The sequence below is a fragment of the Heterodontus francisci genome, chromosome 25 (genome assembly GCF_036365525.1).
Source record: "Heterodontus francisci isolate sHetFra1 chromosome 25, sHetFra1.hap1, whole genome shotgun sequence".
Taxonomy (NCBI): Eukaryota; Metazoa; Chordata; class Chondrichthyes; order Heterodontiformes; family Heterodontidae; genus Heterodontus; species Heterodontus francisci.
Window position 1 is genome coordinate 42,451,822 of NC_090395.1, and position 14,266 is coordinate 42,466,087.

General features: G+C 44.0%; 1 protein-coding gene across 6 annotated transcripts in view; it reads left to right on the plus strand.

Moving 5' to 3' along the window:
• The window catches only part of LOC137384087 (troponin I, slow skeletal muscle-like), a 111,436-nt gene that overhangs the window by 1,552 nt on the left and 95,618 nt on the right, over nucleotides 1-14,266 (plus strand). For 2 of the 6 annotated variants that reach the window (XM_068057676.1, XM_068057677.1), the window contains exon 1: nucleotides 1,224-1,750. The exons of 1 other annotated variant lie outside the window; for it this stretch is intronic. In XM_068057676.1, coding sequence (XP_067913777.1) covers nucleotides 1,610-1,750 — 141 coding nt within the window. In that variant the 5' untranslated portion in view covers nucleotides 1,224-1,609. Of the gene's footprint in view, nucleotides 1-601; nucleotides 656-1,223; nucleotides 1,751-14,266 lie in introns of those variants that run through there. 3 more of the 6 variants (XM_068057679.1, XM_068057683.1, XM_068057684.1) reach the window with 3 other exon arrangements.

The following is a 14,266-nucleotide window of genomic DNA, read 5'->3' on the forward strand; positions in this document are numbered from 1 at the left end:
TAGGAAATATGATTGGTAGAAAGAAAATGATGCAGTATTTGCAGAAAATTATAGGCAGTTGCTTTTAACCTTCTATTCTACTGTGATGCCTTAAAGCTCACAAAAGGATTTGTAATTTTCCCAGTAATTTCAATTTAGGTGAATAATATTTCCACCCGCATTCTCTCAGGGAAAACAGACCACATAAATGGCACAGTTACAGCTGTGTGATGTGGGTCATCACGTTGTCACCTGTGTGGGCAGTCTAGTCAAACATTTCCCAAGTCTGGAATGAATTACTCTTTTGTCAAGACCATGTAAACATTTAAGTATGGAGCGTTTCTGATAACGATAGGAAACACAGCATAATAGCAAACAGTGTGGGTTATTCTTAAACTAATTTCTTCCGTAGAAGAGAACTCTGGACTTTGTGCTGGTGCCGGTGAAAGGCTTAGCAGAGATGAAACATTAGTGTTCCTTCTGTAACAGCTGAAATATATTATCAATGTCGGCATCAGAGAGCCGATTCAGCAATGATGTGTTCACCCTTGCTGATTTGGGCCATTGAGTCAAAAACAAATGATGTGGCCCACCATGTTTAGTGAGCGGCAGATTTAGCATCATCACAGACAGTGTCATTGGATCCCTTATGTTTAGGCAATCCTTCCACACCAAGGTCAGAGTTTTTCAATTGGTCACTTGTTTAATGCTTCTCACTGTCAAAACAGGCGCAGCTGAGATTTCCTGTTCTGGCCTTTTAGGAGTTTACTTCTTTAGTGTTACTTGCTGATAGCATTGGTATCATAAGGCTCTTTCTGCAGGTGCATTTCCCGACAGCATCATTGCTATCTACTGTTTCTTTATCAGCAGCAACCAGTATTAAAATGTCTACTGGCTGTTCTGGATTTGGAAGAGGGAGAATAATTCATGCAGAGGGAATAAAGATAGGTGTGTCTGCATTCCAGACACCTGGTGTCCATTCAGCCTTGCCGCAAGAGTCACATTTTCAGGCTCAGGAGCACCTGGTTGGAGATATCTGAAGAGATTTACCATGAAAACTTCACGAGGGAGCTTTGCTGTCTCAAAGCCCAATTTCCAGATAAGTACATCTCTGCTTGTGGTTGTGAAGGTTACTACAGCATTTCATGTTCACATGATCAGATCCTTCCAGGTCACGACTGATAACACTTACCATAGTCAGTCTTTAGTTTGCTGTTGCATAAAACAAGTGACAGAAGCCTTATTTGTCATGGAAAGCAGGCAACAGCCACAAAAGTTTTTTTAAATTCAGTCGAGGGATTTGGGCGTCACTGACCAGGCCAGCAATTATTGCCCATCTCTAATTGCCCTTGAGAAGTTGGTGGTGAGCTGCCTTCTTGAAACACAGTAGTCCTTGGGGTGTAGGTACACCAACAGTGCTGTTCGGAAGGGAGTTCCAGGATTTTACCTAGCGACAGTGAAGGAACAGCAATATAGTTCCAAGCCAGGATGGTGTGTGGCTTGAAGAGGACCTTGCAGGTGGTGGTGATCCCATAAATCTGCTGCCCTTGTCCTTCTAGGTGGTAGAGGTCGCGGGTTTGGAAGGTGCTGTCGAAGAAGCCTTGGGGAGGTGCTGCAGTGCATCTTACAGATGGTACACACTGCTGCCACTGTGCGTCGGTGGTGGAGGGAGTCAATTTTGAAGCTGGTGGATGAGGTGCCAATCAAGTGGACTGCTTTGTCCTGGATGGTGTCGAGTTTCTTGAGTGTTGTTGGAGTTGCACCCATCCAGGTAAGTGGAGAGTATTCCATCACAGTCCTGACTTGTGCCTTAAAGATGGTGGGAAGGCATTGGGGAGACAGGAAGTGAATTACTCAGTGCAGAATTTCCAGACTCTGACCTGCTCTTGTAGCCACAGTATTTATCTGTCCAGTTCAGTTTTTGGTCAATGGTGACGCCCAGGATGTTGATAGTGGGGGATTCAGCGATGGTAATGCCATTGAATGCCCAGGGGAGATAGTTAGATTCTCGCTTGTTTGAGATGGTCAATGCCTGGCAATTGTGCGGCGCAAATGTAACTTGCCACTTATCAGTCCAAGTCTGGATGTTGTTCAGTTCTTGCTGCTTATGGACATGGGCTGCTTCAGATCTGAGGAGTCGTGAATGATGCTGCACATTGTGCAATCATCGGTGAACATCCCCACTTCTGACCTTATGCTGGAGGGAAAGTCATTGATGAAGCAGCTGAAGATGTTTGGGCCTAGGACACTACCCTGAGGAACTCCTGCAGCGATGTCCTGCGACTGAGGTGATTGAACTCCAACAACCACAACCATCTTTCTTTGCACTAGATATGACTCCAACCAGTGAAGAGTTTTCCCCCTGATTCCCATTGACTCCAGTTTTGCTAGGGCTGCTTGATGCCATACTCAGTCAAATGCTGCCTTGATGTCAGGGGCAGTCACTCTCACCTCACATCTTGAGTTCAGCTCTTTTGTCCATGTTTGAACCAAGGCTGTAATGAGGTCAAGAGCGGAGTGGCCCTGGCGGAATCCAAACTGAGAATCGGTGAGCAGGTTATTGCTGAGTAAGTGCAGCTTTATGGCACTGTTAGCGACACCTTCCATCACCTTGCTGATGATTGAGAGTAGACTATGGGGCGGTAATTGGTCAGATTGGATTTGTCCTGCTTTTTATGGAGAGGACATAGCTGGACAATTTTCCACATTGTTGGGTAGATGCCAGTGTTGTAGTTGTACTGGAACAGCTTGGCCAGGGGCACTGCTAGTTCTGGAGCACAAGTCTTCAGTACAACAGCCAGGATCTTGTCAGGGCCCATAGCCTTTGCTGTATCCAGTGCTTTCGGCTGTTTCTTGACATCACATGGATTGGATCGAATTGTCTGAAGACTGGCATCTGTGATACTAGGGAACTCAAGAGGAGGTTGCAATGGATCATCCATTTGGTACTTCTGGCTGAATATGATTGCAAATGTTTCAGCCTTGTCTTTTGAACTGAGGTGCTGGGCTCACCCCTCGTTTAGGATGGTGATGTTTGTGGAGCCTCCTCCTCCAGTTAGTTGTTTACTTGTCCACCACCATTCACGCCTGGATGTGGCAGGACTGTAGAACTTTGATCTTTTGGTTGTGGGATCACTTAGCTCTCTCTATCACATGCTGCATCTGCTGTTTAACATGCATGTAATCCTGTGTTGTAGCTTCATCAGGTTGGAACCTCCTTTTTAGGTATGCCTGGTGCTTCTCCTGGCATGCCGCCCTGCACTCTTTAATGAACTAGGGTTGGTCCCCTTGCTTGTAATGGTAGAGTGAGGGATATGCCAGGCCATGAGGTTATAGATTGTGGTTGAATACAATTCTGATGCTGCTGATGGTCCACAGTGCCTCCTGGATGTCCAGTTTTGAGCTGCCAGATCTGTTTTATTTTTATTTTTTTAATTCTTTCTTGGGGTTTGAGCATCTCTGGCAATCCCATCATTTATGGCCCATCCCTAATTGCCCTTGAGAAGGTGGTTGTGAGTCGCCTTTTTGAACTGCTGCAGTCTATGTGGTGCAAGTATACCCACAGTGCTGTTAGGGAGGGAGTTCCAGGATTTTAACTCAGTAACATTGAAGGAATGCTAATATAGTTCCAAAACAGGATGGTGACTGGAGAGGAACTTGTTCTAAATCTATCCCATTTAGCACAATGCTAGAGCCATACAATATGATGGAGGCTAGCCTTAGTGTGAAGATGGATCTTCGGCTCCAGAAGGATTGTGCGGTGAACAGTCCAATCAGTATTTTCAGGACAGATGCATCTGCAGCAGGTAAATTGGTATGACCAGGCTAAGAAGGCCTTTCACTCTTGCTAGTCCTCTCACCACCTGCTACAGGCCCAGTCTGGCAGATTTGTCATTCTTGGTGATGGACAATGAAGTTCCCTAACCAGAACACATTTTGTGCCCTTGCTACCCTCAGTGCTTCTTCCAACTGGTGTTCAAAATGCAGGATTACTGATTCATCACCTGAGGGAGGGCCATAGGTGGCAAACGCGGGAGATTTCCTTGCCCATATTTGACCTGATGCCATGAGACTTCACGGGGTCTGGAGTCCATGTTGAGGACTCCCAGCCCCACTCCCTCCTGAGTGTATATCATTGTGCCACCACCTCTTGTGGCTCTGGTCTGCCGGTGGGACAGGGCATATCCAGGGATGATGATGGAGGATTCTGGGATATTGACTGTAAAATATGATTTGGTGAATATGACTATGTCAGGCCATTGATTGACCACTCTGAGACAGCTCTCCCAGTTTTGGCACAAGTCCCCAGATGTTAGTGATGAGGACTTTGCAGGGTTTTTTTTAATTCATTCATGGGATGTGGGCGTCACTGGCTATGCCAGCATTTATTGCCCATCCCTAATTGCCCTTGAGAAGGTGGTGGTGAGCTACCTTCTTGAACCGCTGCAGTCCATGTGAGGTAGGTACACCCACAGTGCTGTTAGGAAGGGAGTTCCAGGATTTTGACCCAGAGACAGTGAAGGAACGGCGATATAGTTCCAAGTCAGGATGGTGTGTGACTTGGACGGGAACTTGCAGGTGGTGATGTTCTCATGCATCTGCTGCTCTTGTCCTTCGAGGTGGTAGAGGTCGCGGGTTTGGAAGGTGTTGTCGAAGGGGCCTTGGTGTGTTGCTGCAGTGTATCTTGTAGATGGTACACACTGCTGCCACTCTGCGTCGGTGGTGGAGGGAGTAAATGTTTGTAGATGGGGTGCCAATCAAGCGGGCTGCTTTGTTCTGGATGGTGTCGAGCTTCTTGAATGTTGTTGGAGCTGCACCCATGCAGGCAAGTGGAGAGTATTCCATCACACTCCTGACTTGTGCCTTGTAGATGGTGGACAGGCTTTGGGGAGTCAGGAGGTGAGTTACTCACCACAGGATTCCTAGCCTCTGACCTGCTCTTGTAGCCACGGTATTTATATGACTACTCCAGTTCAGTTTCTGGTCAATGGTAGCCCCTAGGATGTTGATAGCAGGGGATTCAGCAATGGTAATGCCACTGAATGTCAAGGGGAGATGGTTAGATTCTCTCTTGTTGGAGATGGTCATTGCCTGGCATTTGTGTGGCGCAAATGTTACAGGGTCAACTGGGCAAGGTGAACCTTTGTCATTTCTGGTGTCTAGGTCAATGCCAGGTGGTCCATTCAGTTTTATTCTTTTTCAATTTTTCTGTATCAGTTTGATACAACTAAGTGGCTTGCTAGGTCATTTTAGAGGGCAGTTAAGAGTCAGCCACATTGCTATGAATCTGGAGTCACATGTAGGCCAGACCAGGTAAGGAGAGCAGATTTCATCCCCTGAAGGACATTATCAGATGGGTTATTACAACAATCCAGTGGTTTCATGGTCATCATTACTGGGACTAGCTTTTTATTCCAGATTTATTAATTAATCGGTGGGATTTGAACTCATGTCTCCAAATATTAGTTAGGGCCTCTGGATTACTAATCCAGTAACATTACCACTATGCTGGAGCAAACAAATCATGAGAATACTTGAAAATACTTCGAATCTCTCACTAACTGTGACCCTCAGCAATTTCAGCATCCGACAAAGCCAGCGATGGCATGTTGGAGACCTATTTGAAATGCTCTGAAGGAAAATCCATCTCCGCTTTAAGAGCAAGTGGATTAAATTCAAAAGTTCATACCTTATAATATCCAAGAGATTTAGTCAGAGTGGTGTTCCTCAACAAAAGAAGTGACACAAAATTACTATTACTTACACTACAGAGGGGGAATTTTCCAAGGCAACAAGAGGTGGGTTTGCATGCTTAAGGGGCATTAATCCCCTGAAATTGATGTTGGGTAGGGATCCCAGCATCATCTTGCCCTCTTCTATGATTCTGTGGGGCAGGATTGAAGGTGAGTGGGGAACCCTTTGTACCTATCAGTAACTTATTAAGTTAATTAAAAAGCCAATTAAGAACTAGTTTAACCCTCATGTCTGGATTTCCCATCCAGGGAACCTGTTCCCCAGACCTGTCAGCAATTTGCCAGGGTTACTGAGGCCAGTGCACAGAGGGAAGAGCATCTTCAGTGAAACTGGCAAGCTGGAAAGCTTTTGATCAGTTGCACTGACGCGCTCCAGCCATGGTCATTGAGAGACTGCTGTTCAAAGCACTTCTTCTCTCAGAGGGCACTTTCATTGCTTCACAGGTGATTGCAAACTCGTTGGAAGACACTTCACCACTCCAGCACTTCGTTCACCTTCAGCTGCATTTCTCTGTTGTCAGCCTTCACCACGGCATGGGAGCAGCTTATGCAGCTCCACCATCCACCTCTGATGAGGGGCAAAAGTAAAGGCCATATCACCACCAACAGCACCAGTAGTGCCATGAACAACACCAGCAGCAGCACCAGCTGCCTTCCCCTCAACCGCATGCCCCTCTGCAGGACAGATGGGATGGACACCGAGATCCAGTTGGAAGGAGTCAAGACTTCTCCAACACACAGTCTACAGGCAGAGGAATCAGCTGTCCCAATATATCTGAGCACCAGTGCCTCAGGAGGCTCAGGCTCTCATGGTAGGCCATTGCTGACATCTGCAGCCTGCTGGAACAAGACCTCCTTCCCGGTGCAGCAGGTGGGCATTCATTGTCTGTGGCTGACAAGGTGCCTGTCAGTGGAGGGCCACTCCACCACATGTCTCTGTCTCTTACTAAGTTGTGTGCAGTCTTCGCCTGCAAGGAGAGAAAGCAGAGAGGTGTGAGTATTTGTAATGGCTTGGGTAAGAGAGGAGAGAAGGGCAACATCTGTTGGTGACTGTGAGGCTTGGGTGTGAGAGAGCAATAGGCTGAGGGTGAGTGTTGGCTGTTCGGATGGGGTGTGAGGTGTCTGCAAGGTATATTGTCCTGAGGAGTGCTGTGCAGAAGAATGCTGGGAAAGTCAGAGTATGGGGCTTGGCACCTGAAAGTGTGATGCTACTCACCTTTCAAACCCTCCTGAGGTTCTGGATCCTCTTGGTGCACTGTCTCCAGGGTGGAGGAATGACATTTCTGCTGCTCACATCCTCCGCCACTTCTATCCATGCTTGCTTGGCTGGAGAGGTTGTCCTCTTCCTCCCAGAGAGCACGTCTCATTGCAGCCCCTCAGATCCCACAGCAGGACCTCCAGGTAAGAGGTGAGCCATCGTAACTCATGCCGTGGTCACTTTAATTAGAAATCCTTCCTTTGACAGAATGGACGCATCATCCCACCTACCCTCCCTAATTGGTCATGCAAGCTGGAGATGGGATACAAATGCCTTGGCTGAATAAAAGAGCTTATCTATTATCTATAAGCTGTTGTGCTCATCTGAAATTATCTTCTTTTAGGCAGAATTAACTTGCTGAATCAACATTGTTGGGGCAATCTCAGCCTGGCTGAGTGATTCTTCTTCTGAGCTCAGTGGCCTCTTCCATGTTTGGGACCCTTGAATCACATAATCAGGTCCCTTCCAATTTCACACTCACATCACACAACATGATCTGGAGTGATTGCATGGTCTGATCATACAGAATGGGTTAGTTTAGAAGCAGAATTAGCAACATGGCTGAATCCAGTCACTGAATCCAGAAGTGAAAGGTAAGCAAAAATATCTGTGTTCAACAAGCGTTACTGCTATGAGGAGCCATCCTTGCTCCAATAATCAAACCCCTCCAAACAATAACTCATCATATCTCCAAACATTGGCCCATTTTGTTTCCAATACAACTAACACCGCCGCCCCCCCACCCCCTCCACCCCACCTGTACATCAAAGACAAGATCACTCATTATGTGGTTCATTTATACCAGTGCTGAGTCACTCCTGCATCTGGCTGTATTTATGTTAGCATCCATTTCATTGATAACAATCTGAATCCTCTCAGTTCCTCTCTATTCTTTTAAGAGTTCCTTATCTAACATTTATTTTTATTCAAACAATGATTGGAATGATTTCTTTCATTTATGGCTTTATTGTGATGCGTGGCACTTTTTATTGGCTGCTCTAAGTGTCAAACCTGCTCTTAACCTCCAAGTTTGAGGGTCATGCAAGTTCCACTGCAGAGACTTCAGCAACTAATCCAGGCCTGACACTACAAAGATGTACTGAGGGAGTATTGCACAGTCAACGGTGCTTTTGGATGAGACATTGAACTGAGGCCTTGCCTTCCCTCTCAGCTGGACATAAAAGATCCCTTTGAACAAGAACAGAGAATTTTCCTGGTGTCCAAGCCAACATTTATTCCTCAACCAACATCACTAAACAGAGTCATTTATCCCATTAGTATTTATGGGATCTGGCTGTGCACAAATTGGATGCCTGCATAACAAACATGGCTACATTTTATAAGTAATTCATTGACAGAAGTACTTTGGGAAGTGCTCATCAGGGCCTAACTGCAGTTTTAGCCTGAGACCTGCAAGCGGAAGCTATTGCGGAGCAGGAGCGCACCTCCGAATGCCACAACAAAACGTTTAGCCTCTTCTGTTAAGTGCTGGAGATTGAGCTGAAAGCAAATGGTCCATTTCCCTCACCTTGAGTTACCCCAGGATCTCATTGACCCTTTCAGGCTCCCACCCAAACCCTGAGAAACACTCACTGCCAACTGTAGTATAAGGGTCTGAAAGGGTTAATCTTGAGAATACAGCCCATCATGATGATGTAAGAGATCATGTAGGAGAGACTCGAGAACAGATACAGTGTGGCGTTTGAAGGAGTCACACAGGCCAGTGTGGAGTGTATATAGTTGTTATGAAATAAATATTAATGTTTAAATCCTAAGAATCTCTCTGGCTAAACCCAATATGGTGGCAGTATACAGAACAATACATATCACAGCACCAAGAGTAGGATTGTGGGTGGCTTCTGAAAAATAAAAATTGCATCACAAATAATTCATTTATTTGAAGAAACTACTTTATTTTAGCCTTAAAGTACACAAAAATACTGGATCTATTTATTCATATAAGTTGATAGGAGCAAACTGCTAAACGGGACTCAATACAAGGGAATGCGACCCCGTTTGTATCATGTGATGTCGTGGTTCACTCCAGCATTGGCCCAGAGGGAACAGCCTTCATCAGTTTCCAGCATAAGATGGATGTTTATTTTCCCATGGTATTCCACCACATAGTTTTGCAAGCTTCATTAACTTCCACTTCTTGGTGGGGAATGAAAGGAAACATAAAGGAAAGAACTGAACTTGCTTCCATTCCAGAAAAAAAGCACTTTCTGATAGAACTGTCTGATTGAAGAAAATCATCAATAGATTAAACTGGAGTTGAAACTTGAGTTCCAGACAGATACAGTTATCTGATTTTGCACTAAATATAAAATCCAATTGCTTCTCCTTAGTTTTCATTTAAATCTTCTTATTTTCCTCATTGCACTATCCCATTCCCTAACTATGATTTACTGTCAGGTCTATTCTACGCTGTTCACATTATTGATTGAAACTGGGTTAGGACCATGGAACCATAGTGATTTACAGCACAGAAAAAGACCATTCGGTCCATTATGCCGAAGCTGTCTCTGTGCTACAGCATTCAAAACTAATTCCAGTGCACTGCTGTCTCCTCATAGACCTGTTTCTTACTCTGCTTCAAATTTTTGATCCAAATTTCCCTCAAAAGATGCAATGATCTCTGCCTCGATCACTTCCTGTGGTCAAGAATTCCATGCTCCAATAGCACTGCATGAAAAAAATCTTCTGATCTCTCCTGACTCACTGTGAAAATCTCGTCACTTTCTGAAGTCTTTTACAGACCTCCTCATTGCCAATCCAACTACTTCTAACTCTTCAGAAAATTGAGATTGCGTTCTCTATACCCAAGTCGAAAGAATCTATACATATATGGAGAACAAAAATGGATCCAATGTTGACCCTGGAATAAACTATTTACAGCCCTTCTCCAGTCTCAGCAATACCCATTTAATTCTTTGTTGCCTGTCAACCAATTTTCTATCTGCAGCACTACATTTCCTCTTGTATCAAACACCAAATATTTTCTCACAAGCTTCTTGTAAGATACCTTATTGCGCAATTTCTGAAAATCCAAACAGACATTCTCATTGACTAGACAATTTGGTCATAAAAGATCACATTTTTCAAACAGCTAGCCTTAATAATCCATGCTGTCATGGATCTTTAAAATAAACCCTGCATTTCTAAATAATTAATTTTATATGAATTAGGAATTCGAAGAGTTTGCACAACTGACATTGTAGACTAACTGATCTACAGTAACTGGATTTAAACTTCATCGTTTCTTAAACACGAGTATTAAATCAGCTATTTTCCAGTCTCATGGCGCAATTTGCATATTTAAGGAGCATTCAAAAATTGTGGCTAAAACCTGTGTTATCTCTTCTCTAACTTCTTTCAACAGCCTGCTATGCATGCCATCAGGGCCCAATGACCTATCCACCTTGAGTTCTGTCAATGTTTACAAAGCCAATTCCTTTTCACAATTATCTCTATCAGTTGTTCTACATTCTTCAGTGGTACACTGATATTCCCAATTCAACCATAATTTATTAAAAACCAATGCAAAATATATGTGCCTGGAATACCTTAATCCTCCACAATAACAATCCCTCCATCATCCTGAAATGTGCTACCCTAACGAGTCTTTTATCAAAGTGACTCCTGACAATGTAGTGGAGTGCCAATGTCATCAGTCTTTTTTAATTTATTATATGGCAATAAAAGCCCTTACCATTTCCTTTTATATTATCTGCTTGGCATTTTCTGTTCCCTTTTAGCCATTCTAATCTGCCTTTTCACTTCCCTACTTTACTTTCTATATTCCTCATGGCATTGTTTTTGGTTTTATTAGGTCTAGCCTTATTATTTACCTCATTTTTGAGTTTTATATCACTTTATTCATGGCTCTTTAAACTTTGATGCACTTCCTTTTCACTTTATAGCAATATATTTGATTTGTACTCTCTGCATCTCATGTTATATATCTCTTTCCACTGGTTGACCTATTTGCTAACATTTTTCCACAGTTAATTACCTTCAGATCCCCTTTTATCTCGTACAACTTTGTGCTTTTTCAGTTTCACTCCCTTATGTTTACTGATTTTACTCTTCCACCTAAGAGGATGAAACCATCGCGATGCTATTTCCTTCCATTCCTCAAAATGAGATTGTGAGCTCATCCTACTGGAAATCATGAGGCACAGTATTCCGATATTAATTTATACAAATCATTTTCAGGACATGGGCATCACTGGCGAGGCTGGCATTTATTGCCCATCCCTTATTGCCCTTGAGAATGTAGTGGTGTGCCCTCTCCATGAACCCTTGCAATCCGTCTGGTGAAGGTCCTCCCACAATGTTGCCATACAGGGAGTTCCTGGCTTTTTAATCCAGCAACAATGAAAGATTTAGATCCAGCGTAGGTGAACACAGTAGTATATGCTGTCTCTTGGAATCGTAGCCAAATAAGGTCAGGATAATGTGAAATCTGCTGCTCCCAGCTAGTGTAGATGTTGCTCCAGGATCAGCCAATAGGTGGCAAACTTGCATAGGGCAGGACTGCTTTGGCAAAGGGCGACATTTTCCTCCCCTGGCATGTACTGCTCCATTTAAAAGCTCAGCTGAGAACTAGTAAAACTCACCCACTGTGAGGAATTGTGTTTCCAACAGTTTACAATTTGATCTTGGGGCCCTCTGAATGAAAATTCAGTTCCCAGAATCACTTTCCCACAAAATTGTTTTCAGTGCTGTTGTCCAAAGAAAGAGAAACAAAACACATGTAACTTTAGAAAGCTTCATGAGTGCCATCTTCTGGAAATTGATTTAATTTAAACAAAAGCAATTGCATAGAAAATGGAAACATGCAGAGAGAAAAAGAGCTTGCATTTAAACAGTGCCTACCAGGAATTCAAGATGCCCAGAGCACATAACAGCCAATGAATACATTTGAAGCATAGTCACTGTTGCAATGTAGGGAAACACAGCAGTCAATTTGCACACAGCAAGTTCCTGCAAACAGCAGAAATACATGATCAATTACTATGCATTACTAGTGTTGGCTTGGGGGTAAATATTCGGCAGAACATTCGGAGGGAAAACATCTTCAAATAGTGCCACTGGATCTTTTATACCTACCTAAGAGAGCAAATGGGGCTTCAGTTAAATGTTTCATCTGAAAGGCAACACCTTTGACAGTGTAGCACTCCCTCAGTACTGAACTAATGTGGCGTTGCATTAGTATCATGCTGGAAAGCAGAAGAGAATGAAACCGAGGAGTGCTTGATGTGATCATGTCAGATCTGCAATAGATGGGTAAGCCATTTGTAGGAGTACATTCTAGTTTGCAGCCCTTGGACTTGAGGGAGTGACGATAGAAGCCATATCAAGGAAATAACAGAGATGAAAGGAGGCAAAGATATTTTTGCAGATCTAGGTATTGAAAGTGGAGTTGAGAGAAAGGTGGAGCAAATTAACAGCGGTATCATGGCAAATGAAAAGACAAAGGCTGAGCAGTTGAAAGTTTGAGAGTGCAGTAACCTGGGGAAAGAGATTCTTTCAAGGAGTGAATGCAGAAGGAAGCGGGGTTGGAAGGATGTAGAGGCTTTGGTGATGAATGATGCAATGGAATGGTCAGAGATCACCTTATCAGTGACCAAGACCATGGGAGTAGTGGAACCCGAGTCAAATGATGACATTAAGGGGAAACTGTGAATATGGGTATGAATGCTCCATCTTAATCCACAGAAAAAGCTCCTGCACTTTCAAGGCCCCAATCTGAGATTGCCCCTGCAACCCCCTCCCCTACCTGCTGGCTAGCTGTGACTGGAGAGCTGCAGTGGGAGTACCTGTTTGACAACTGCATCTGACCAGTGACATTTAAATAAAGCTTGAAGCCAAATTCGGCTCTGGCATCAAGCTGGCACGGACTGAGAGAGGAGCAGTTGCTCCACTGACTTTGCCCCATTTTGGGCACAATCAAATTTCTTGGCCAATTTATTTATGCTTTAAGTTCCCCTGCAAGTCACACACCATCCTGGCTTGGAGATATATCACTGTTCCTTCATTGTCACTGGGTCAAAATCCTGGAACTCCCTCCTGAACAGCACTGTGGGAGTACATATACAACATGGACTTCAGTGGTTCAAGAAGCAGCTCACCTTCTCAAGGGCAATTTGGGTTGGCAATAAATGCTGGCCTTGCCAGTGATGCCCATGACCCTTGAACAAATAAAATAAATCCAAGCTGGTAAATAAAATGGTAATAAATGGATGAAACAATGTGATAAATCAATCATTAACATGACTGAGAGGGTGATTTCCTTATATTAAAAAAAAGATAAAGCTGCATATACATTATGACCACCAAACATCTCAATGCACTTTACAGCCAATGAAGTAAAGGACGGCTCGGGTCTGCAAATGAAACCCAACCCGAGCCCGACAGAACCACATCCGACCCGAGCCCGAGTCCTTTCATTTTTTCCCGTGCCCGACCCGACCCAACCCTCAGTTAACCTACCTTCTGTTTTTCACTCTGTTGCTTATCTGTAAAAGCTTAAAAAAACTGTAACAAAACCACCTTTCAAGTCCAAAAAGTACATTAACATTGGAGCCACTTACCAGAGGTGGTGATAAAGCATGTCCAACCTGGTGCGACCCAAACCCAGCCCAAACGCTGGACCTGGAATTGCAACCCGCCCCGACCTGAACCCGACACAGAAACGTGTCGTCAGGTCCCGTTGGGTTCGGGTTGGGTACCCATGCTCTACAATGAAGTATTTTTGAAGTGTAGTCACTGTTACGACCAGGTGAGGCAGTGGTCCAGGGCTCCCCTATCAGCCTTTTCCCGGTTTGGCTGTAACAGGGCTTAACTTTTAAAACATCATGTTTCAGCTTCCCTCTTAGTGAGTCCTTGCTCACTGCTCTCTAATTGTATTGGCCAAGAAATCAACCAGACAGGTTTTCTCAGATTTAAACAAGAAAGGTATCAGTTTATTAACCTTAAAACTCGAACTCAGTTAAAACTACGAAGAATATGCGACACAACTACACGAGCATGCAAATGCGATAAACACACATGCAAATAGAGACAGAGGAGGAGAAAGAAGGGGAAAGGTTTGAAGTAATAGCTGGAGTTCAGCTACTGGTTTTGGCTTGGATGCAAAGTCTTTGATTGAAGTTAAGTCTTGCAATTCTCTATGGGGCCCAGTGCACACTTTCAAACTTGTTTCACTGGTCTTCTGTCTTGAGGATTCAGTTACTTCCATGGGCCTCTGGAACTTTGCTTGAGAGAGAGA